This window comes from Mobula hypostoma, chromosome 8 (assembly GCF_963921235.1).
Source record: "Mobula hypostoma chromosome 8, sMobHyp1.1, whole genome shotgun sequence".
Taxonomy (NCBI): Eukaryota; Metazoa; Chordata; class Chondrichthyes; order Myliobatiformes; family Myliobatidae; genus Mobula; species Mobula hypostoma.
Genome location: NC_086104.1, coordinates 158,122,063 through 158,145,761, shown reverse-complemented (window position 1 = coordinate 158,145,761; position 23,699 = coordinate 158,122,063). Strand labels below are relative to the sequence as shown.

Below are 23,699 nucleotides of genomic sequence, written 5' to 3'. Positions count from 1 at the left end.
ACCATAGAAAGGGTGCAGAAGAGATTTACAAGGATGTTGCCTGGATTGGGGAGCATGCCTTATGAGAATAGGTTGAGTGAACTTGGCCTCTTTTCCTTGGAGAGACGGAGGATGAGAGGTGACCTGATAGAGGTGTATAAGATGATGAGAGGCATTGATCATGTGGATAGTCAGAGGCTTTTTCCCCAGGACTGAAATGGCTAGCATGAGAGGGCACAGTTTGAAGGTGCTTGGAAGTAGGTACAGAGGAGATGTCAGGGGTAAGTTTTTTACACAGAGAGTGGTGAATGTGTGGAATGGGCTGCCAGCGACAGTGGTGGAGGCGGATATGATAGGGTCTTTTAAGAGACTCCTGGACAGGTACATGGAGCTCAGAAAAATAGAGGGCTATGGGTAACCCCAGATAATTTCTCAGGTTCGGCACAGCTTTGTTGGCCGAAGGGCCTGTATTGTGCTGTAGGTTTTCTATGTTTCTAAGAAATCTGATAGGAGAGGACAGTGAATCATAGAAGAAAGGGGAGGGGGAGGGGAGCTAGAGTTTCTCCAGCACTCTCTGTGTGTGCTCATCTTTTCTGCATGAGTTAGTCTTTATTGTTTTCCAACAGTTTGCCAATGATTCTAGTTGGTCAGTTTGTGTGTGCTGTCCACTAAGTGATGAGAAACACAAGCAAAATGCTGGAGGAGCTCAGCAGGTCAGGTGGCATCTGTGGAGAGCAATGAACAGTCGACATTTTGGGCCAAGACGCTTCATCAGGACTCATCAAGGTCTTGGCTCAAAATGCCGATTGAATCAGAATCAGATTTATTATCACAGACAAATGTGAAATTAGTTGTTTTGTGGCAACAGTACATTGCAATATTTAAAAGTACAATACATATACAGTGCTTGCAAAAGTTTGGGCACCCCTGATCAAAATTTATGTTACTGTGAATAGCTAAGCGAGTAAAAGATGAATTGATTTCCAAAAGGCATAAAGTTAAAGATGACACATTTCTTTAATATTTTAAGCAAGAAAACTTTTTTATTTCCATCTTTTGCAGTTTCAAAATAACAAAAAAAGAAAAGGGCCTGAAGCAAAAGTTTGGGCACCCTGCATGGCAGTGCTTAGTAACACCCCCTTTGGCAAGTATCACAGCTTATAAATGCTTTTTGTAGCCAGCTAAGAGTCTTTTAATTCTTGATTGGGGGATTTTCGCCCATTCTTCCTTGCAAAAGTCTTCCAGTTCTGTGAGATTCTTGGGCCGTCTTGCATGCACTTCTCTTCTGAAGTCTATCCACAGATTCTCGATGATGTTTAGGTCGGGGGACTGTGAGGGCCATGGCAAAGCTTTCAGCTTGCGCCTCTTGAGGTAGTCCATTGTGGATTTTGAGGTGTGTTTAGGATCATTATCCTGTTGTAGAAGCCATCCTCTTTTCATCTTTGGCTTTTCTACAGACGGTGTGATGTTTGCTTCCAGAATTTGCTGGTATTTAATTGAATTCATTCTTCCCTCTACCAGTGAAATGTTCCCCGTGACACTGGCTGCAACACAAGCCCAAAGCATGATCGATCCACCCCCGTGCTTAACAGTTAGAGAGAGGTTCTTTTCATGAAATTCTGCACCCTTTTTTCTCCAAACATACCTTTGCTCATTGCGGCTAAAAAGTTCTATTTTAACTTCATCAGTCCACAGGACTTGTTTCCAAAATGCATTAGGCTTGTTTAGATGTTCTATTGAACCTTTTGAATAGAACTTTTTGGCCACAATGAGCAAAAGTATGTTTGGAGAAAAAGGGTACAGAATTTCATGAAAAGAACCTCTCTCTAACTGTTAAGCACGGGGGTGGATCGATCATGCTTTGGGCTTGTGTTGCAGCCAGTATCACGGGGAACATTTACTGGTAGAGAGGAGAATGAATTCAATTAAATACCAGCAAATTCTGGAAGCAAACATCACACCGTCTGTAAAAAAGCTGAAGATGAAAAGAGGATGGCTTCTACAACAGGATAATGATCCTAAACACACCTCAAAATCCACAATGGACTACCTCAAGAGGCGCAAGCTGAAGATTTTGCCATGGCCCTCACAGTCCCCCGACCTAAACATCCTCGAGAATCTGTGGATAGACCTCAAAAGAGAAGTGCATGCAAGACGGACCAAGAATCTCACGGAACTTGAAGCCTTTTGCAAGAAAGAATGAGCGAAAATCCCTCAATCAAGAATTGAAAGACTCTTAGCTGGCTACAAAAAGCGTTTACAACCTGTGACATTTGCCAAAGGGAGTGTTACTAGAAACTGCAATGCAGGGTGCCCAAGCTTTTGCTTCAGGCCCTTTACCTTTTTTGTTATTCTGAAACTGTAAAAGATGGAAATAAAAAAGTTTTCTTGCTTAAAATATTAAAGAAGTGTGTCACCTTTAACTTTATGCCTTTTGGAAATCAGTTCATCTTTTACTCGCTTAGCTATTCACAGTAACATAAATTTTGACCAGGGGTGCCCAAACCTTTGCATGCCACTGTATATGTTTATGTATATATAAAATATAATTAATATGCAATAAGAGCAGAAAAATAGTTAAGTAGTGTTCATGGATTCATGAACTGTTCAGAAATCTGATTGCAGAGGTGAAGAAGCTGTTCCCAAAACATTGAGTGTGGGTCTTCAAGCTCCTACCCGTCCTCCCTGATGGTAGTAACTGTTTATTGCCCTCCATTGATGCTGCTGAATTTGCCCAGCATTTTGTGAACTCCTTAAGGTTTCCAGCCTCTCATGTCGCACTCCAGGATGATGTGATCAGTGACAGTACTGTACTTTGTCTGCGCTGAATTATTGATGGGCATTTTCATCTCCACAGCTGCTGTACTGAAATATGAAAACAATGTCATAAATATCCGGCAGTTTAACTACTCCCCACACCCTTACTGGCTGCCAAACTTCATGGATGTCTTCTCCTGGTCTCTGCCGTTTGTTGGCGAAAAGGGCAAGTGATGTTTTGCATTTACAGATGATTTGATTCCTTGTTCATAGTTGGGGAAATGGGTGTGAGGAAGCCTTGAGGGTTGGGAGAGGAGGCAGAAATGGGACGCACGTGAGAGGGTGATGAAGGGAGAAGAAGCACTCTGAGGACTTTGGAGTTGGTTCGATTTCATGTAGGGGGAAGGGCTCTGTGAGGGGTTTTGGTTAGGCAGGGTGACTTGTGGTCCGTTTGCCACAGTGCATATGATACAGCAGCGTACATCTGAATGGTGCTGTGGCTGTGGACATTGTGGGTAAGGCACAAGCCCCTTCATCATCAGATTTCTGAACAACAATGAACTAACCCATAAATTCTGATTCTGATTCTGATTCTGGCTTCATTCAGTCTGCCTGATACCAGAAACAAAATCAGATTTATTATCCCTGACATATATCATGAAATTGGTTGTTTTATATATATATATATATATATATATATATTCCAGGTTGAGTCGGTAGTGAAGAAGGCGAATGCAATGTTGGCATTCATTTCTAGAGGAACAGAGTATAGGAGCAGGGATGTGATGTTGAGGCTCTATAAGGCGCTGGTGAGACCTCACTTGGAGTACTGTGGGCAGTTTTGGTCTCCTTATTTAAGAAAGGATGTGCTGACGTTGGAGAGGGTACAGAGAAGAATCACTAGAATGATTCCAGGAATGAGAGGGTTAACATATGAGGAATGTTTGTCCGCTCTTGGACTGTATTCCTTGGAGTTTAGAAGAATGAGGGGAGACCTCATAGAAACATTTCGAATGTTGAAAGGCATGGACAGAGTGGATGTGGCAAAGTTGTTTCCCATGATGGGGGAGTCTAGTACGAGAGGGCATGACTTAAGGATTGAAGGGCGCCCTTTCAGAACAGAAATGCAAAGAAATTTTTTTAGTCAGTGAGTGGTGAATCTATGGAATTTGTTGCCACAGGCAGCCGTGGAGACCAAGTCATTGGGTGTATTTAAGGCAGAGATTGATAGGTATCTGAGTAGCCAGGGCATTAAAGGTTATGGTGAGATGGCGGGGGAGTGGAACTAAATGGGAGAATGGCGGAGCAGACTCGATGGGCCGAATGGCTGACTTCTGCTCCTTTGTCTTATGGTCTTATGGTCTTCTCAAATAGTTAAAATAAGTAAGTAGCACAAAAACAGAAATAAAAAAGTAGTGAGGTCGTGCTCATGGTTTCAGTGCCCATTCAGAAATCAGATGGCAGTGGGAAAGAAGCTGTTCCTGAATCGCTGGGTGTGCAGAAGCTGTTCCTGAGCTATAAGTTGCAACATGAAATATATATTGGAAAAGTAGTGCAACAAGGACAAAATAGTGAAGTAGTGTTCACAGACTGTTCAGAAATCTGATGGCAGAGGGGAATAAGCTGTTCCTAAATCATTGAGTGTATCTTCAGGCTCCTGTACCTCCACATGGTGTTGTGCCCTGGGCTGAGTTACATCTGGCTTCTTTCACAGTTACAGATATGTTGGTCAGTATCCTCAATGTCTGTTCCGATGATGAGCTGCTGAACGAGGCAGAGGATGAAGGTAAGTGCATGTTTAACATAAATAGTACATGAACGCAGATTGCAGGACACAAGATGATCAGGGACCCCCCCCCCCCCACCACTGAAGACATACTCTCTTCTCACTACTGCCACTAGGAAGAAGGAACAGGAGCCTCAGGACTCACAACACTAAGTTCAAGAACAGTATCACCCTCAGCCATCAGGCTCTTGAACCAAAGGGAATAAATTCACTCAACTTCACTTGCCCTATCATTGAAATGTTCCCACAATCTAAGGTCTCACTTTTAATGACTATTCATCACATATTATCAATATTTATTGTTTATTTATTTATTACTATTGTTTCTTATTTTTGCATTTGCACAGTTGGTGGTCTTCTGCAGTCTGGTTGAATGCTTTAGTTGGACAGTAGGGGGCTCTAGATGTAGTACCCTTGATGTCTGGCATGCTGCTCCCTACCAGATAGGGTGGATGGGCATCACCGATCCTCATCCATCTCCTAAATCTTTCACGTGTTGGCTCCAAGCGCCATAGCCCGGTAAACCGTTTCAGCTGGTGGGCTAAACCACATGAGGGGGTGGTGTTAACACGGCACCACTGGGCGAATGATTTCCATGATGAAGTCACCGGCCGGGACGGAAAGGTTCTCAGATGAACTATCACGGCCACATGTTCACGACCAAGGCGAGCTGTGGTCAGACCTGGAGAGGGATGGGCTCCGCCAGGTTTTAGATGCCCAAGACACGCCGCATGATGAACACACCAAAAAAACTTGACATGATGGCACCCCGACGACTTCATCAGGAGTTAAGGGTGCAAGAAGAAGAAGAAGTTGGTTGTCTTCTGCAGTCTGGTTGAACGCCTTAGTTGGTCAGTCTTTCACGGATTCTGTTATAGTTAATATTCTATAGTTTGTTGAGTATGCCCACAAGAAAATGAATCTCAGTGTTGTATGTGATGACATATATGTACTTTGATAATAAAATTTACTTTGAACGTTGAACAGATTCAGATTAATTTGTCACATATGCATGGAAACATACAGTGAAATGTGTCATTTGCATCAACAGTCAGCACAGTTCATGGATGTGCTGGGGCCACAGATTCCGGTGCCAACACAGCATGCCCAGAATGCTCAGAAGGACAACACAAGCAGCAACATCAACAGCAACTAAAGCAGAACAACAGCAACAAACCAAACCAACAAGAGCAAGACAAACCTCTTTTCTTCCTCCCACCCACTCAACACACAGACAGGTTACCTCCGGGCCTCCAGCTTCCAGTGGACTCACTTACAGATGCAGGACCATCGTGCTTCAATTCTTGAACTCGCTGACTTCGATTTTTGATCTTCGGGCTTCACTCTTCAATTTCGACCTTGGGGCTCTCTGATCACAACACTTTGAACACTAGACCTTAAACTTTGAACTCACATAGACCTCCAATCCTCGGAGGGCTTTAACAGCTTTTGTCCACAGGGCCCGCTAATCTCGGTCATCGACCACCAGGGTCTTTGGTTCACCCATAGAACATGCTGAACCAGCATCAGTCCATGGCCTTCAACTGTGGACTCACTTTCAAGGACTTCACAACTTACCTTCTCAGCATTATTTATTTATTTGCACAGTTTATATTCTTTTGCACATTGGTTGTTTGTCAGTCTTTAACTATGGTTTTTGTAGATTCTTTTGAATTTTTTTTATTTTCTTGTAAAAGCTTTCAACAAAATGAATCTCACTGTAGTGTAGAGTAAGTGCAAAGTATGTATGTTGATAATAAATTTATTTTGAACTTTTTGGATCACGGCGTAGAAAGAAAACGATTTTAACAAATTAATACAGAAACAGAGTGAAATTTATTATCACTGGCATATATTATGAAATCTGTTGTTTTGTGGCAGCAGTACAGTATATTACATAAATATACAATAAATGACAGTGAGAAATATAAACAAATAGATAGTGTAAAAAAGAGCAAAATAGTGAAGTAGTGTTCATGGGTCAGACAACAAGAAACTGGACCCCAAGAAAAGGAGTTTGTGGAGTCCCTCTGAGATGGAGTCTTAGAACAGCTTGTACTGGAGCCTACCAGAGAGAACGCAATTCTAGATTTAGTGTTGTGCAATGAACCGGATTTGATCAGGGACCTCGAGATAAAGGAGTCATTAGGAGGTAGTGACCATAATATGATAAGTTTTATAGACAATTTGAGAGGGAGAAGGGAAACTCAGAAGTGTCAGTATTACAGTTGAACAAAGGGAACTATGGTGCTATGAGGGAGGAGCTGGCCAAAGTTCAATGGAACAATACCCTAACAGGGATGACAGTGGAACAGCAATGGCAAGTATTTCTGGGAATAATGCGGAAGGTGCAGGATCAGTTCATTCCAAAGAGGAAGAAAGATCCTAAGGGGAGAAAGGGGAGGCCGTCGCTGACAAGGGAAATAATGGACAGTATAAAAATAAAAGAGAAGAAGTATAACATAGCAAAGACGAGTGGGAAGCCGGAGGATTGGGAAACTTTTAAAGAGCAACAGAAGATAACTAAAAAGGCAATACGTGGAGAAAAAATGAGGTACAAAGGTAAACTAGCCAAGAATATAAAGGAGGATAGTAAAAGCTTCTTTCGGTATGTGAAAAGGAAAAATATAGTTAAGACCAAAATTGGGCCCTTGAAGACAAAAGCGGGTGAATTTATTATGGGGAACAAGGAAATGGCAGACGAATTGAACAGGTACTTTGGATCTGTCTTCACTAGGGAAGACACAAACAATCTCCCAGATGTAATAGTGGCCAAAGGACCTAGGGTAATGGATGATTTGAAGGAAATTTATATTAGGCAGGAAATGGTGTTGGATAGGCTGTTGGGTCTGAAGGCTGATAAGTCCCCGGGACCTGATGGTCTGCATCCCAGGGTACTTAAGGAAGTGGCTTTAGAAATCGTGGACGCATTGGTAATCATTTTCCAATGTTCTATAGATTCAGGATCAGTTCCTGTGGATTGGAGGGTGGCTAATGTTGTCCCTCTCTTCAAGAAGGGAGAAAGAGAGAAAACAGGGAATTATAGACCGGTTAGCCTGACGTCGGTGGTGGGAAAGATGCTGGAGTCAATTATAAAAGATGAAATTACGACACACCTGGATAGCAGTAACAGGATTGGTCCGAGTCAGCATGGATTTACAAAGGGGAAATCGTGCTTGACTAATCTTCTGGAATTTTTTGAGGATGTAACTATGAAAATGGACAAGGGAGAGCCAGTGGATGTAGTGTACCTGGACTTTCAGAAAGCCTTTGATAAAGTCCCACATAGGAGATTAGTGGGCAAAATTAGGGCACATAGCATTGGGGGCAGAGTACTGACATGGACTGAAAATTGGCTGGCTGACAGAAAACAAAGAGCAATTAACGTGTCCCTTTCGGAATGGCAGGCGGTGACCAGTGGGGTACTGCAGGGTTCAGTGCTGGGACCGCAGCTGTTTACAATATATATTAATGATTTAGATGAGGGAATTAAAAGTAACATTAGCAAATTTGCCGATGACACAAAGCTGGGTGGCAGTGTGAAATGTGAGGAGGATGTTATGAGAATGCAGGGTGACTTGGACAGGCTGGGTGAGTGGGCAGGTGCATGACAGATGCAGTTTAATGTGAATAAATGTGAGGTTATCCACTTTGGTGGTAAGAACGGAAAGGCAGATTATTATCTAAATGGAGTCAAGTTAGGAAAAGGGGAAGCACAACGAGATCTAGGTGTTCTTGTACATCAGTCACTGAAAGCAAGCATGCAAGTACAGCAGGCAGTGAAGAAAGCTAATGGCATGCTGGCCTTCATAACAAGGGAAATTGAGTATAAGAGCAAAGAGGTCCTTCTGCAGCTGTACAGGGCCCTGGTGAGACCACACCTGGAGTACTGTGTGCAGTTTTGGTCTCCAAATTTGAGGAAGGACGTTCTTGCTATTGAGGAAGTGCAGTGTAGGTTCACAAGGTTAATTCCCAGGATGGCGGGACTGTCATATGTCGAAAGATTGGAGCAACTGGGCTTGTATACTCTGGAATTTAGAAGGTTGAGGGGGGATCTTATTGAAACATATAAGATTATTAAGGGATTGGACACGCTGCAGGCAGGAAGCATGTTCCCGCTGATGGGTGAGTCCAGAACCAGAGGCCACAGTTTAAGAATTAGGGGTAGGCCATTTAGAACGGAGTTGAGGAAAAACTTTTTCACCCAGAAAGTGGTGGATATGTGGAATGCTCTGCCCCAGAAGGCTGTGGAGGCCAAGTCTCTGGATGCTTTCAAGAAAGAGATGGATAGAGCTCTTAAAGATAGCGGAATCAAAGGTTATGGGGATATGGATACTGATTGTGGATGATTAGCCATGATCACATTGAACGGCGGTGCTGGCTCGAAGGGCCGAATGGCCTACTCCTGCACCTGTTGTCTATTGTCTATTAACAATGGGAGTCATGCTACAGTCTCACAGCTGCCACTGTAAAGAAACTGTGTGTTCATGGTCCATTCAGACATCTGATGGCAGAAGGGAAGAAGCTGTTCCTAACACATTTTGAGTATGTGTTGTGACAAGGATACACATAGATGTTAGCTGTCCTGTGTGATCAGCAGTTGGTCTGCCACCTGTTTCAGCAGCGGGAGAGATAAGGAAGTGATGGACAGGTGATTTGGAGATGTGTAATGAAGGGACGGGAGAGAGAGCTGTCTAGAGCGGCTCCCCCTTTGAACCCTGAACTGTTTGAAGTGATGGACAGGCGATACCCCAGCAGGGGGATAAAAAGGGACAGGTTCGCTAAGGCAGGACACACACGACACCACGAGGTAACGAGACCCTGGAAGCGGTGCCCCCCCGCAAGTCGGTGAGAGTCGTTTGGAAGGCTGGTTGCGGAACCAAGCCTTAGACGCACAGGGTGGAAAGGTACGATCAGTGGGAACCCGGTGTGTGTCCACCCTCGCTTGGGTGCCAGGTTCACTGCAGAGGATCGACCGCATCTGGAGAAGGAGTCACAGTCGGTGACCTCAGGTGACATCACAAAGGACTCGCCCGAAAGCTGCTTGTGAGCAATATCGCCGGTCTGTGTGTGGAAGCCGTTTTGAATGATCATTCGTTCTTGTTCTCTCTCTCCTTCCCCCCACATTGTCCATCGCCATGGCAACGATTACTGCAAACTGAACAAATTGAACTGGACTTTGTGTCACTTTGAAATTCGTCATTTACCCCTAGACAACGATAGAGCTTGATTGATCCTGTTATCTTAATTCTGTGCACATGTGTGTTTATCATTGCTGAACTGTTGCATTTATTATCCTTTCAATTACTGTGTTGCTTGTTTCTTTAATAAAACTTTCTTAGATCTAGTAATCCAGACTCCAACTGAGTGATCCATTTCTGCTGGTTTGGCAACCCAGTTACGGGGTACGTAACATAAGTGGGGTTCTCGTCCGCGATTTTGAACGCTAAATTTGGGACGGAGTAAATTGATTGGGTCAAAATTCCCGAAAGAAAGAAAAGACAAACAGCAGAAATGGAGGCTGAGGAATTTATAAAGGCGCCGACCTTGGAGGCATTAGAGGATGCCAGGAAATTGGAATTGGTAGCTGTGGCCAAACGGTTGAATCTTGCTAAGGGGAAGTCGACAATGAGGAATGGGGGGTGGTGCAAAAGAGTTATGGGGATGAGGTTTTTAACCTGGCCCACGAGGTACCCCCCGGTGGACATTTTGTGGTACTGGAGGGAACAGTTGGTGGAACCATGAAAGAGGTTTACCGGCTGCTCAGGGGGAAGGATGTTATTGATTATGACCAATGCGAACTGAGACGGTCACAGGCTTTTGATATGCTAACAAACCTAGTCGGTGTTAGCACGGAAATCAATGAAGCTAGGGGCCCCCTGATAAGAGAAAAAAACCATTTTGAAACCATTAGTATGGTATTGATCAGATGGGAGAAGGCTATTGTTTTGGCCAGGTCTGCTGATAAGGTCTCTCCCTTAATCCCCGAACAAAGCGACTCTTTAGGAGAAGTAATTAAACGACTCGCACCCGTGTGTTTGATTGTCCCGAGGCGATGCAAAGAACTGGGACGTTGGGTGGTGTCTGTTACAATAGGTCAGCCTAGTAAACAACGGTCATATAGAATGAGTAATTCAGTGACTAAAGGGCTGACGAACACAGAGGTGTGTATTGGCAATTTAATACGGCTGTCTGAAGTCAGCTTGATAGTGAACCTTGAAAAAAATGAATTCGGCCACACGAAGGTCACTTACCTGGGAATTGTGGTGACACAGGGGCAGCTGGCAGCGATGCAAGCTACAGTGCAGGCTATCGCTGACCTTCCGACCCCGACAGACAAGAGGGCCCTCAGAAGGCTCTTGGAGATGGTGGGGTACTGTAGGAAGTTTTGCAATAACTCTGCGGTCACTACCCCCCCCCCCCACTAAGCCCTTGCGAGAGAAAACTAAGTCGGAATGGGACGACCCTTGTTATTGTGGTCCGGGACAAAACCAAATGAGAGGTTACATTGATTGCAATTCATCAGTGTTTTTGGCCACTATGAAGTTTGCTAAGTTGGAGCCTGGTCTAAGGGATTATTAATAACACATATAAAAGGAACAGCAAATGTGATGGCTGACTGTCTGTCAAGGTGTTGACAACTTCAAACTCGCTGTGTTAGCCAAATAGCTGATAAAGATGTATATTTGTGTGTGTATCAAGTAATGTATTCATGTTTGTAATTTTTACCCCCCCGGTAAAAATCCTTAAAGGGGGGAAGTGTGACAAGAATACACATAGATGTTAGCTGTCCTGTGTGATCAGCAGTTGGTCTGCCACCTGTCTTCGGGAGAGAGAGAGATAAGGAAGTGATGGACAGGCGATTTGGAGATGTGTAATGAAGGGACGGGAGAGAGAGCTGTCTAGAGCGGCTCCCCCTTTGAACCCTGAACTGTTTGAAGTGATGGACAGGCGATACCCCAGCAGGGGGATAAAAAGGGACAGGTTCGCTAAGGCAGGACACACACGACACCACGAGGTAACGAGACCCTGGAAGCGGTGCCCCCCCGCAAGTGGCGGGAGTCGTTTGGAAGGCTGGTTGCGGAACCAAGCCTTAGACGCACAGGGTGGAAAGGTACGATCAGCGGGAACCCGGTGTGTGTCCACCCTTACTTGGGTGCCAGGTTCACTGCAGAGGATCGACCGCATCTGGAGGAGGGGTCACAGTCGGTGACCTCAGGTGACATCACAAAGGACTCGCCCGAAAGCTGCTTGTGAGCAATATCGCCGGTCTGTGTGTGGAAGCCGTTTTGAATGATCATTCGTTCTTGTTCTCTCTCTCCCTCCCCCCACATTGTCCATCGCCATGGCAACGATTACTGTGAATTGAACTAAACTGAACTGGACTTTGTGTCACTTTGAAATTGGTCATTTACCCCTAGACAACGATAGAGCTTGATTGATCCTGTTATCTTAATTCTATGCACATGTGTGTTTATCATTGCTGAACTGTTGCATTTATTATCCTTTCGATTACTGTGTTGCTTGTTTCTTTAATAAAACTTTCTTAGATCTAGTAATCCAGACCCCAACTGAGTGATCCATTTCTGCTGGTTTGGCAACCCAGTTACGGGGTACGTAACAGTGTCTTCAGGCTCCTTTACCTTCTTGCTGATGGCAGTGACTGTACATCCACATGGAGAGACACATTTTCAGTTGACTCTTGATGAAGGGTCTCAACCGTTTACTCTTTTCCATAGATGCTGCCTGGCCTCCTGAGTTCCTTCAGTATTTTGTGTGTGTTGCTTGGAAATTACGGCAGATTTTCTCGTCTCGGTTTCAGCTGAGCTTGGTGTATTGGCGGATCTCTTACTCTGCTGTTCTTTCCTAGTTTGTATGGGCTAGTTGTGATTGTACTGTGACCCAGGAGGCTGCTAGGTACAGTTTACACTTTGCATCTTGCTTTAAAATGTAACCTGTGCTCTGTTCCTGATTCATGCTTCTCCATACCTTTCTATTTCAGAATCTCAATACAATCGCAAGGAAGTCATCAAGAGTAAGATCCGTGCAATTGGCAGGATCGCCAGGGTCTTTACAGTACTCAGGTATTTGTACAATTTATCATTCCATGGCGGGATAGTGAGGGGTGTTTGTGTGGTATTAGGTTAGTCCTGGTGAAGGGTCTTGGCTCAAAACATCGACTGTTTCGACCCCTCCATAGATACCACCTGGCTTGCTGGGTTCCTCCAGCCTTTTTTGTGTTTTGCTCTGGATTTCCAGCATCTGCAGAATCTCTTGTGTTTCCATTCTGCCCACCATGTCTTTGCCAACTGACCTCTCCTATTAGATTCCTTCTTTAACTCTTCACCTCTTCCATCTATCGCCTCCTAGATTCTCACTTTACTCCCCCTCCCCACAAAAGTTTCCTTTAAAGTTTCTTTTACAGCTGTGCGGACCAACCATGACTCTGAGTAGGAAATGTTTACATGGCCTGGAAACTGCTCGCCTCCAAGAGGATCATAACCTTGACATAGGGTTTGGAGGCTTGCATGCCCTCATGACCCTGGATGCTATGTTGGCTGGGGGCAGGGCCTTGTGCTTTGACTCTTGGTAGGGTGACCCATGCCAAACAGGTCAAAGGGTAGAGGCCAGACTAAGAGTGGTCCATCAGTCCTCCAGGTTTGGGGCTAGTAATCCTGACTGGTCAAGTAAAACCCTAATTACAGAAATAATTAAGAATCCTTCTACATCTTAGTGTGATGGTATTCCTGAGTCTCCACCCAGGATTTGCATGACAGTGGTGAGAACCGAGAGGAAGCTACTGGCACGATGAAGGAAGCCCTGAACACCGCCAAGATCAAGACCAAAATTGTTTTTTGGAGGAGAGCAGCAAGGCTTGTCCACAATACAGAGCTAGAGAGAAGAAAACTGTACGGCACTTTATATTAACATACATCAACATTATGTGCCGTGTCATGTGACATGGGCGATCACGGTCTTTCATGTTCTTTCCATGACCGTAATTATTCTCGGCAAATTGTTCAGCAGAAATGGTTTATCATTGCCTTCTTCTGGGCAGTGTCTTTAAGAAAGAAGGAAGGCAGCAGAAATGAAATTATAGACCAGTTGTCCTGACCTCAATGGTTGGGAAAATGTTAGAGTCAATTGTTAAGGATGAGGTGATGGAGTACTTGGTGACACAAAACAAGATAGTACAGAGTCAATATGGTTTCCTTCAGGGAGATTACAAGTAGGATAGATAAAGGAGATGCAGTGGATGTTGCTTATCTGGACTTTCAGAAGGTCTCTGACAAGGTGCCACACAAAAGGCTGCTTATTAATTTAAGAGCCCATGGTATTACAGGAAAGTTACTAACATGGTTAGAGCATTGTCTGATTGGTAGGAGGCAGCGAGTGGGAATAAAAGGATCCTTTTCTGGGTTGGCTGCCAGTGACTAGTAATGTTCCGCAGGGGTCAGTGTTGGGACCACTTCTTTTTATGTTGTATGTAAATGATTTAGATGATGGAGTAGATGGCTTTGTTGCCAAGTTTGCAGATGATATGAAGATTGGTGGAGGGGCAGGTAGTGTTAAGGAAACAGGTAGGATGCAGAAGGACTTAGACATTAGGAGAATGGACAAGAAAGTGGCAAATTAAATACAATGTTGGAAAATGCATGTCATGCACTTTGGTAGTAAAAATAAATGTGCGGACTATTTCCGAAATGGGGAGAAAATCCAGGAATCTGAGATGCAAAGGGACTTGGGAGTCCTTCTGCAGAACACCCAGAAGGTTAACTTGCAGGTTGAATCGGTGGTGAGGAAGGCAAGTGCCATGTTAGCATTCATTTCAAGAGGTCTTGAATACAAGAGCAAGGATGAGGCACTGGTGAGGCCTTGCCTTGAGTATTGTGAACAGTTTTGGGCCCCTCATCTTAGAAAAGATGTGCTGGCATTGGAGAGGGTTCAGAGTAGGTTCACAAGGATGATTCCAGGAATGAAAGGGTTATCATATGCAGAATGATTGATGGTCCTCGGTCTGTACTTGCTGGAATTCAGAAGGATGAGGGGGATCTCATTGAAACCTTTCGAATATTGAAAGGCCTAGACAGAGTAGATATGGAAAGGATGTTTCTTATGGTGGGAGAGTCTAGGACAAGAGGGCACAGCCTCAGGATAGAGAGGCACCCTTTCAAAACAGATGCGGAGAAATTTCTTTAGCCAAAGGGTGGTGAATTTGTGGAATTTGTTGCCACATGCAGCTGTGGAGGCCAGGTCATTGGGTGCATTTAAGGCAGAGATTGATAGGTTCTTGAGTGGATATAGTATCAAAGGTTATGGGGAGAAGGCTGGGAACTAGGGTTATTTTGGATTTTTTGAAAAAGGGATCTGCCATGATTGAATGGCGGAGCAGACTCGATGGGCCAGATGGCTTAATTCTGCTCCTATGTCTTATGGTCTTAATGTCTAAGATGGGTGACCCCAGCTACTATCAGTACTCTTCAGAGATTATCTGTCTAGCATCAGTGGTTACATAACCAGGACCTGTGATATGCACCAGCTGCTGATACGACCATCCACCACATGTTCCCATGGCTTCACGTGATTCTGATCGGGGGAGCTGAGCAAGTGCTACACCTTACCCAAGTGTGACCTGCAGGCTAGATTATCTTTTATATAATGTTATAAAGGTTATATATTAACATTATATAAAGAAAATTCCATCTGTGCAGGAAAAAAAGGCAACGTTTACTTTTTCAGTTACTGCGCAGCTTAATGAGAACAGTGATCCCCACCCACCCGCCATCCCCCTCACCTGGTCTCACCTATCACCTGCCAGCTGGTACACCTTACCTCTCTTCCCACCTTTTTATTCTGACTTCTGCCCCCTTCCTTTCCAGGCCTGATGAAGGGTCTGTACCTAAAAAGCTGACTATTTATTCCTCTCCATATATGTTGCCTGACCTGCTGAGTTCCTTCAGTATTTTGCGTGTGTTGTTCAAGATTTCCAGCATCTGCAGAATCTCTTGTGTTTAGATTGGATTGGAGTGGGTTGGATTATACGCCAATTGCAGTGGCATTCTTTGCTCGCATGAAGCTGACAGAGGACCAGTATACATAGTTTTATGATTTTTGGTAGGGATTGAGGAGTACGTTAGCTATAAATACTAACTGACACTTGCTTTGTGTTTTTCACAGAGAGGAGCATGAGAATGTGCTGACATTAAAAGGCTTGACACCATCAGGCAACTTACCCATTGGTGCCCTGACAGGAGGGAAACCGAACCTGCAGAAAGGTTAGGACAGCTTGGCCGTGCCCAGCAAAGCCGTAACATCAGCCCTACGTACTGACGTCAATGGCGCTCCTTGTCCTCTGCCCTCCTCTGCACTGCTCCCTTGTCATGGTGCTGCTCCTCCCTCACCCACCTAACCCTCACCCCCGTTGCTGTCCCACCCCTCTCTACCTGTCCCTGTACTCCACAATATCCATGCAAGGAGCTTTACTTGCCTCTTGTCTCTCCCCTGCCCTTTGAGCCCAAAACTCAGTTCTGGGTAGGTTATTATGTTTATTGAATTTTGTTATTTCAGTTTCATATTTATATATCACGTGTACATGGAAGCGCACAGTGAAATGCAGCATCTGTGTTAATAGCCAACATACCAAGAGATTATGGTGGGGCCGCCCTTAAGTGTCACCACGCTTTCCAGTGCATGTCCACAATGTTTGGCAGAAAACACAGAGCTCAAAAAGTCAGAACGAAGCAAGCCCCGGTCGTCCCTAACCCACACACATACACTGTCCTCTAACCTCAAAATAATTCGTATTCTAAAAATATAAAAAATATTCACTGATTTCTCCACCACCTTCTCTTCCAAATCTCTTGCTGGCATTCGCTCGGAAGCTTTAACTGATGCAACACGTAGTGCAGGTGAGTGCATGCATGTTGGACATTTTGCCTTAATGTGGACACATGCCGGCTCCAGACCAGTCCATTTGGTTGATCAGTGCCTGAAAATTAGTGCGTGAGCATGCGTGTACAGTACTGTGCAAAAGTCTTAGGTACGTATATATAGCTGGGGTGCCTAAGACCTTTGCTCAGTACTGTATATTGGTTAAAATAGGAAGGTGGTTGGGAAACAGAGATAAGAGTACTTAACTTTGTATTTGCTCAGTGGTATTAAATGTTAAATGGTAACTGGAAAGACATAATGTACAGTATTGTGCAAAAGTTTTGGGCACCCTAGCTATATATATGTTTCTACGACTTTTGTACAGTACTGTGTGTGTGTGTGTGTGTGTGTGTGTGTGCACACACATGCTTTGGCATCTGAACAACAGAATGAGATTCCTAGTCCATAGTCAAGTGGGTTAATCTGGCATCATTTGAGACTAGTTTCCACTCTTTTGGCTGTAGAGGTTCTAATTCTCTGTTCCATTTGAACATTCCTCCTTCTTCAGCTCTTTACCTCTTCTGCTGATCACCTCACCTGGTCTCACCTATCACCTGTCAGCTTCTCACTCATACCTCTCCCCCACCTATCCACCTTCCCCCTCACCCTGGTCTCACCTATCACCTGCCAGCTTCTCACTCATACCTCTCCCCCACCTATCCACCTTCCCCCTCACCTGATCTCACCTATCACCTGTCAGCTTCTCACTCATACCTCTCCCCCACCTATCCACCTTCCCCCTCACCTGGTCTCACCTATCACCTGTTAGCTTCTCACTCATACCTCTCCCCCACCTATCCACCTTCCCCCTCACCCTGGTCTCACCTATCACCTGCCAGCTTCTCACTCATACCTCTCCCCCACCTATCCACCTTCCCCCTCACCTGATCTCACCTATCACCTGCCAGCTTCTCACTCATACCTCTCCCCCACCTATCCACCTTCCCCCTCACCTGATCTCACCTATCACCTGCCAGCTTCTCACTCATACCTCTCCCCCACCTATCCACCTTCCCCCTCACCTGGTCTCACCTATCACCTGTCAGCTTCTCACTCATACCTCTCCCCCACCTATCCACCTTCCCTCTCACCTGGTCTCACCTATCACCTGTCAGCTTCTCACTCATACCTCTCCCCCACCTATCCACCTTCCCCCTCACCTGGTCTCACCTATCACCTGTCAGCTTCTCACTCATACCTCTCCCCCACCTATCCACCTTCCCCCTTACCTGGTCTCACCTTTCACCTGTCAGCTTCTCACTCATACCTCTCCCCCACCTACCTTCCCCCTCACCTGGTCTCACCTATCACCTGCCAGCTTCTCACTCATACCTCTCCCACATCTATCCACCTTCCCCCTCACCTGCTGTCACCTGTCACCTGCCTGCTTGTACTCCTTCCCCTCTCCCTACTGCCTTATTTTGGGTTCTGTTCCTCCCCCCTCCTGCACCTTCCTTTCCAGTTCTGAGGTAGGGTCTTGGCCCAAAACGTCAACTGTTTATTCCCCTCCATAGACGCTGCTGACCTGCTGCCTTTCCCCAGCATTTTGTGTGTGTTGTACATTCAAACTTTGCAAGCTTCCAAGGCTACAACAGGCAAACTGCTGCAAATAATTATAGAGGTTTCTTTTTCACTTACTTCTCAATTTGAGTTGAGCCGGTGTATGTTTCCTGAGGACATGCCAGAGCTGGGGCAATGATTTGGAACTAATGAAAAGCCAGCCGAGAAGGGTAAGCGAGTTTGCATTGGGATTCAGAATGGCACTAATCAACCGATTGGATAGGGACCCTTCAAACATTATGAGAGTATAGTCTGTCCTGTTATTGTCTCCACACCTTAATGTCACTGACTTCTCATCAATACTTTCAATGCCAATTTACTGATCTCTTGATAGAACCACTTTTAATTTTTGAACACTGTTGATTTTTTTTAAAGATAAAGGCTAGCTTTATTTGTCACATTTACATTGAAACGTACAGTGAAATGTGTCATGGTGTATATGGGTTGAATCGAGGTGGTGGGGTCTGGGCCAGAGAGCGGGGAATCGCTAGTTTGGACTTGGAGGCAATTTGATTTGCCAGAACCAAGACAAGGAGAGTAGAGGTGATACAGAGTTGAGTCAGCGGGGCCCGGACCTGGGCATGAGAGCGAGGAAAGACCCGAGGTTTGATCAATATAAGCTCCAAGTGGAATTGGAAAAGTTGGGTACGGGTGAAAATGAGGTGGCAGGGCACCGGGCTGAGAGCATATTGAAGCAGCAGGGCCCACGTCCGAGAGCAAGGAATGACCTGAGGTTTGAAGGATTTAAGCACCAGGCCAGATTGAAAAAGGTCAGGTGTCTGGGCCAGAGGTGAGGGGTTGGCCTGTTCAATCACTGCTCTGTGAGATTTTCTCATCTCTGCACCCAACTGTGGCTATGGGTTGCAACTATCAAAGGGTGGACTCACTTTTGTGAACTACAGTATTTGCTTACTTTTATTGTTTGCACATCTTTTGTTTTTTTTCTGCACATTTGGATGTTTGACAGTCTTTTTAAAAATGGGTTCTATTGAGTTTCCTTCTTTGGTAGCTACCTATAAGAATACAAATCTTAAGGTTGTATAAAGTGTACATACTTGGTGTTACGTACCCCGTAACTGGGTTGCCAAACCAGCAGAAATGGACCACTTAGTTGGAGTCTGGAATACTGGAACTAAGTAAGTTTTATTAAAGAATAAGCAACACAGTACTCTAATCAAAAGGATATAAATGCAACAGTTTAGCAATGATAAAACACACATGTACACAGAACTAGAATAATAGGATCAATCAAGCTCTATCGCAGTCTAGGGGTAAATGATCAGTTTAAAGTGACGCAAAGTTCCGTTCAATTGAGTTCAGTTCAGTTCACAGTAATCGCTGTTGTGCCATTGGGGCGGGGAGAAGAGAGGGAGAGCGAAAGTGAATAAATATTCAAAACGGATTCCACACAGACGTTCGATTTTCCTCGCAGTTAACTTTCGGGCGAGCCCTTTGTAAGGTCTTCTGAGGTCATCGATTGTGACCCCCTCCGTACCAGATACGATCGTTCTTCTGCGGTGAACCCGGCACCCACCCAGGCAAGGGCGGACACACACACCAGGTTCCTGCCCGACCGTATCTTTCTACCCTGTGCGTCTATGGCTGGTCCCGCGACCAGACCTCCAAAACTCCCAGCAACTTGTGGGGGCACACCACTTCCAGGGTCTCGTTACCTCGTGGTGTCGTGTGTCTGTTGCCTTAGTGAACCTGTCCCTTTTTATCCCCCTGCTGGGGTATCGCCTGTTCATCCAATTTCAAACAGTTCAGGGTTCAAAGCCACCGGTCTCTGACAATACTCGGAACTGTGTCTCCTTTCGGTAATCTCTCTCGTCTCTCTCTTATTAGCACCTTGCATGTTCCCCCATTGTTCTCTTATCGGCATCAATCTTCTGATAACTGGTTCTTTTGTCTTTTGTCCCTACCCTTCAAAGGACTTTTACCGGGGTAAAAATAATAGGCAGGAATACATTCTTAGATACACACAAATATACATGTTCATCGGCTATTTGGCTAATACAGAGACTTTTAAGTTGTCAACACTTGACAGATAGTCAGCAATCACACTTTCTGTTTCTTTTATATGTGTTATTTTAATAATCCTCTAAAACCAGGCTCCAATTTAGCAAACTTCATAGTGGCCGAAAACACTAATGAATTGTGATCAGTGTAACTTCTCTGTGGTCTTCGGCCCGGACACAGATAACAAGGGTCGTCCCATACCAATTTAGCATTCTTTGGCAAGGGCTTAGTAAGAGGGTGGGTACTATCGGCAAAGTTGTTTTTTTTTCTGCAAAACTTCCAATCATACCCCACCATCTCCAAGAGTCTTCTCAGGGCTCTCTTGTCTGTCGGGGTGGGGACTTCAGAGATAGCCCACACCTTAGCTTGCATCGGAGCCAGCTGCCCCTGTCCTACCACAAATCCCAGATAAGTGACCTTCGCGCAGCCGAACTCATTTTTTGCGAGGTTCACTGTCAGGCTGGCTTCAGACAGCCACCTAAACAGCTCCTCTACCGCCGTAATGTGCTCCCCCCACATGTCACTCCAGACCCCTACATCGCCAATATACACTTCTGTGCTCTTTAGCCCGTTTGTCACTGAATTAATAATTCTATAGGGGTGTTGCTCACTAGGCTAACCTTATGTGGCAACAGCTCCATGTCCCAGCTCTTTGCATCGCCTCGGGACAGCTGGACCTACATGGGCGTGTCGTTTAATTAGCTCTCTTAGCGGTTCGCTTTGTTCGGTGATTAAGGGAGAGAACTCAACAGCAAAATCGGTCAACACAATAGAGTTCTCCCATCTGGTCAGCACCACACTTATCTTTTCAAAATGGGTTTTCCCTTTATCAGGTGGCACCCTAGCCTCATTAATTTTCATGATATGTTTTCATGTTTTTCATGTTTTCTGATCGTGGTGAGCTTTTAACATGTTAATAGCCTCTAACTGTGTTAACTCACGTCTGCAATAGTCAATAACATCCTTCCTCCTGTGCAGCCAGTAAAACTCTTTCATGATTCCGTCGAAATAGTTTTCCTCCCCCCAAAATGTCCACCGAGGGGTATCTTGTGGGCCAGGTTAAGAATCTCATCCCCATAAATTTTTGGTACCATCCCCCATTCCTCATCTGTGGGCACGGTACTTGGTCTCTCTTTCTTCCTTAGCACCCCCTCCTTCACATAATAACCCACTGGCTCTCTTTTTAATTCTGCTTCAGAGAGAGCTGTCTCCGCTGAAACCCGCAGCTCCTCACCTTGCTCCTGCGTCTGTACAAAGTCCTTCCTTGCTAATGCTAAGTCTGCCTCAACTCCCTCACTTTCTCCTGTTTCACTATGCTCCTTCTTTTCACTTTCTACCTCCCCCTGGTACAAGGCTGGTAGAAACGTCTCAGCTAAATTTACTTCGGCAGCCTTTCTGGACACAGGCCGAGTCACTGCGCAACCGGGATGAACCTGTGAGTCGATGGGCGGGGCCTCTATGCTGGCAGGCTGGCCTGTCAGTTTTACTGCTGAGAACACATTTCCGCCGGCGAGGTCATTACCGAGTAAGACTTCCACGCCTTTCATCGGTAGTTCGGGCCTCACCCCGATCGTGACCGGTCCAGAGACCAAGTCGCTTTGTAGGTGTATCTGGTGCAAAGGCACTGCTTCAGTCCCTTGCCCAATGCCTTTGACCCTGACCTCCCCAGTCTGGGTCTCTGAACTAAACTCTAACACACTCTTTAATATCAATGACTGACACACTCCCATGTCTCTCCAGATCCGCACTGGAACTGGATTTAACCCCTCCTTCACCGACACCAATCCGGCCGAGATAAACCTCTCGCACCCTTCCTGAACTTTGTTAGCCCTCTCCTCTCCTAGCGGTTTGATTACCAGCTCAATACAGCCAGTCGGAAAGACTGCCTTTTCTTTTCCCGTCTCCTTCTTTGGGGCAAAGCACCTGGACGCAAAGTGTCCGACTTTCCCACAATTATAACATACGACCCCAGGAGACTTCCTACCAGACTGCTCCCGGTCTACCTTATCCTTCTCACTAGTCCCCGGCTTACTTTCTGACTTTTCTGGCGGACTCTCCCCGCCGTCCCGACTACCCTTCTGGTAGCCTTTACTCGGGGCAAACTTCATTTTATGTGTCAACGCGTACTCATCCGCTAACTTAGCAGTTGCGGCTAAAGTGTCTGCCTCTTTCTCATCTAGGTAGGATCTCATACCATCAGGGACACAACCTTTAAACTGCTCAATCAGGATCAGCTGTAGTAGTCTGTCATAATCCCCATCTACCCCCTTCGAAGCGCACCAACGCTCACAATATGTCTGCATCACACGGGCAAACTCTAAATACGTGCGGTCCCACTGCTTCCTCACATTCCGGAACCTCTGCCGGTATGCCTCCCGGACCAACTCATAAATCCTGAGGATGGCCTCTTTCACCACCTCACCCCTCTGGGCATCTTCCGCGGACAAAGCCGAATAAGCTTGTTGGGCTTTTCCTTTAAGTACACTCTGAAGCAAAACAGCCCACTTATCCCTCGGCCAGTCCTGACTTGCAGCAACTTTTTCGAAATGGAGAAAGTACCGATCCACATCGGTATCGTCAAATGGGGGAACCAGCCTAACCACCTGGGTCGCCCTGAACCCTCCACCTTGGTTCGGCATGGGCCCCTGCTCTGCCCTTATCTTTAACCTCTCCAGCTCGAATTCCCTTTCCCTCTGTTTCTCTTCTCGCTCCAACTGCCTCTCTCTCTCTTGCCGTTGTCGTTCTAACTGTTTCTCTTCGTGTTCTAGCTGCTGTATCCGGAACTTGTGCTCGAGTCCCAATTTTTCAAGCTGCACCTGTACTGCGTCTCCACCAGGTTTTCCAATAGATACCACCTCCAGCTCCCCTTGGGGAAACACACCGTTAGATACATAGTGCTCTACGATAGCTCTGTGTATCTCCCCTCTCCTCATTGTCGACTTCCCCTTAACAAGATTCAACCGTTTGGCCACAGCTGCCAATTCCGCTTTCCTGGCATCCTCTAATGCCTCCGAGGTTGGCGCCTTTAGAAATTCCTCAACGTCCATTTCTGCTGTTTGCCTTTTCTTTCTTTCGGGAATTTTAACCCAATCAATTTACCCTGTCCCAAATTTAGCGTTCAAAATCCCGGACGAGAACCCCACTTATGTTACGTACCCCGTAACTGGGTTGCCAAACCAGCAGAAATGGACCACTTAGTTGGAGTCTGGAATACTGGAACTAAGAAAGTTTTATTAAAGAAATAAGCAACACAGTACTCTAGTCAAAAGGATATAAATGCAACAGTTTAGCAATGATAAAACACACATGTACACAGAACTAGGATAATAGGATCAATCAAGCTCTATCGCCGTCTAGGGGTAAATGACCAGTTTCAAGTGACGCAAGGTTCCGTTCAATTGAGTTCAGTTCAGTTCACAGAAATCGCTATTGTGCCGTTGGGGCGGGGAGAAGAGAGAGAGCGAAAGCAAATGAATATTCAAAACAGATTCCACACAGACCTTCGATATTCCTCGCAGTTAGCTTTCGGGCGAGCCCTTTGTAATGTCTTCTGAGGTCACCGACTGTGACCCCTCCGTTCCAGATACGATCGTTCTTCTGTGATGAACCCGGCACCCAGGCAAGGGCGGACACACACACCAGGTTCCCGCCCGACCGTATCTTTCTA

The 23,699-nt window shown here is 45.6% G+C and overlaps 1 protein-coding gene across 5 annotated transcripts in view; it reads left to right on the top strand.

Annotated features, from left to right (window-relative positions):
- The window catches only part of LOC134351118 (serine/threonine-protein phosphatase 2B catalytic subunit gamma isoform-like), a 94,606-nt gene that overhangs the window by 35,176 nt on the left and 35,731 nt on the right, over positions 1–23,699 (top strand). For 2 of the 5 annotated variants that reach the window (XM_063057209.1, XM_063057212.1), the window contains 5 exons: positions 2,837–2,962; positions 4,451–4,522; positions 12,525–12,606; positions 15,701–15,798; positions 16,405–16,431. In XM_063057209.1, the coding sequence (XP_062913279.1) occupies positions 2,837–2,962; positions 4,451–4,522; positions 12,525–12,606; positions 15,701–15,798; positions 16,405–16,431 (405 nt within the window). The remainder of the gene's footprint in view (positions 1–2,836; positions 2,963–4,450; positions 4,523–12,524; positions 12,607–15,700; positions 15,799–16,404; positions 16,432–23,699) is intronic. The other 3 variants (XM_063057213.1, XM_063057211.1, XM_063057210.1) reach the window with 2 other exon arrangements.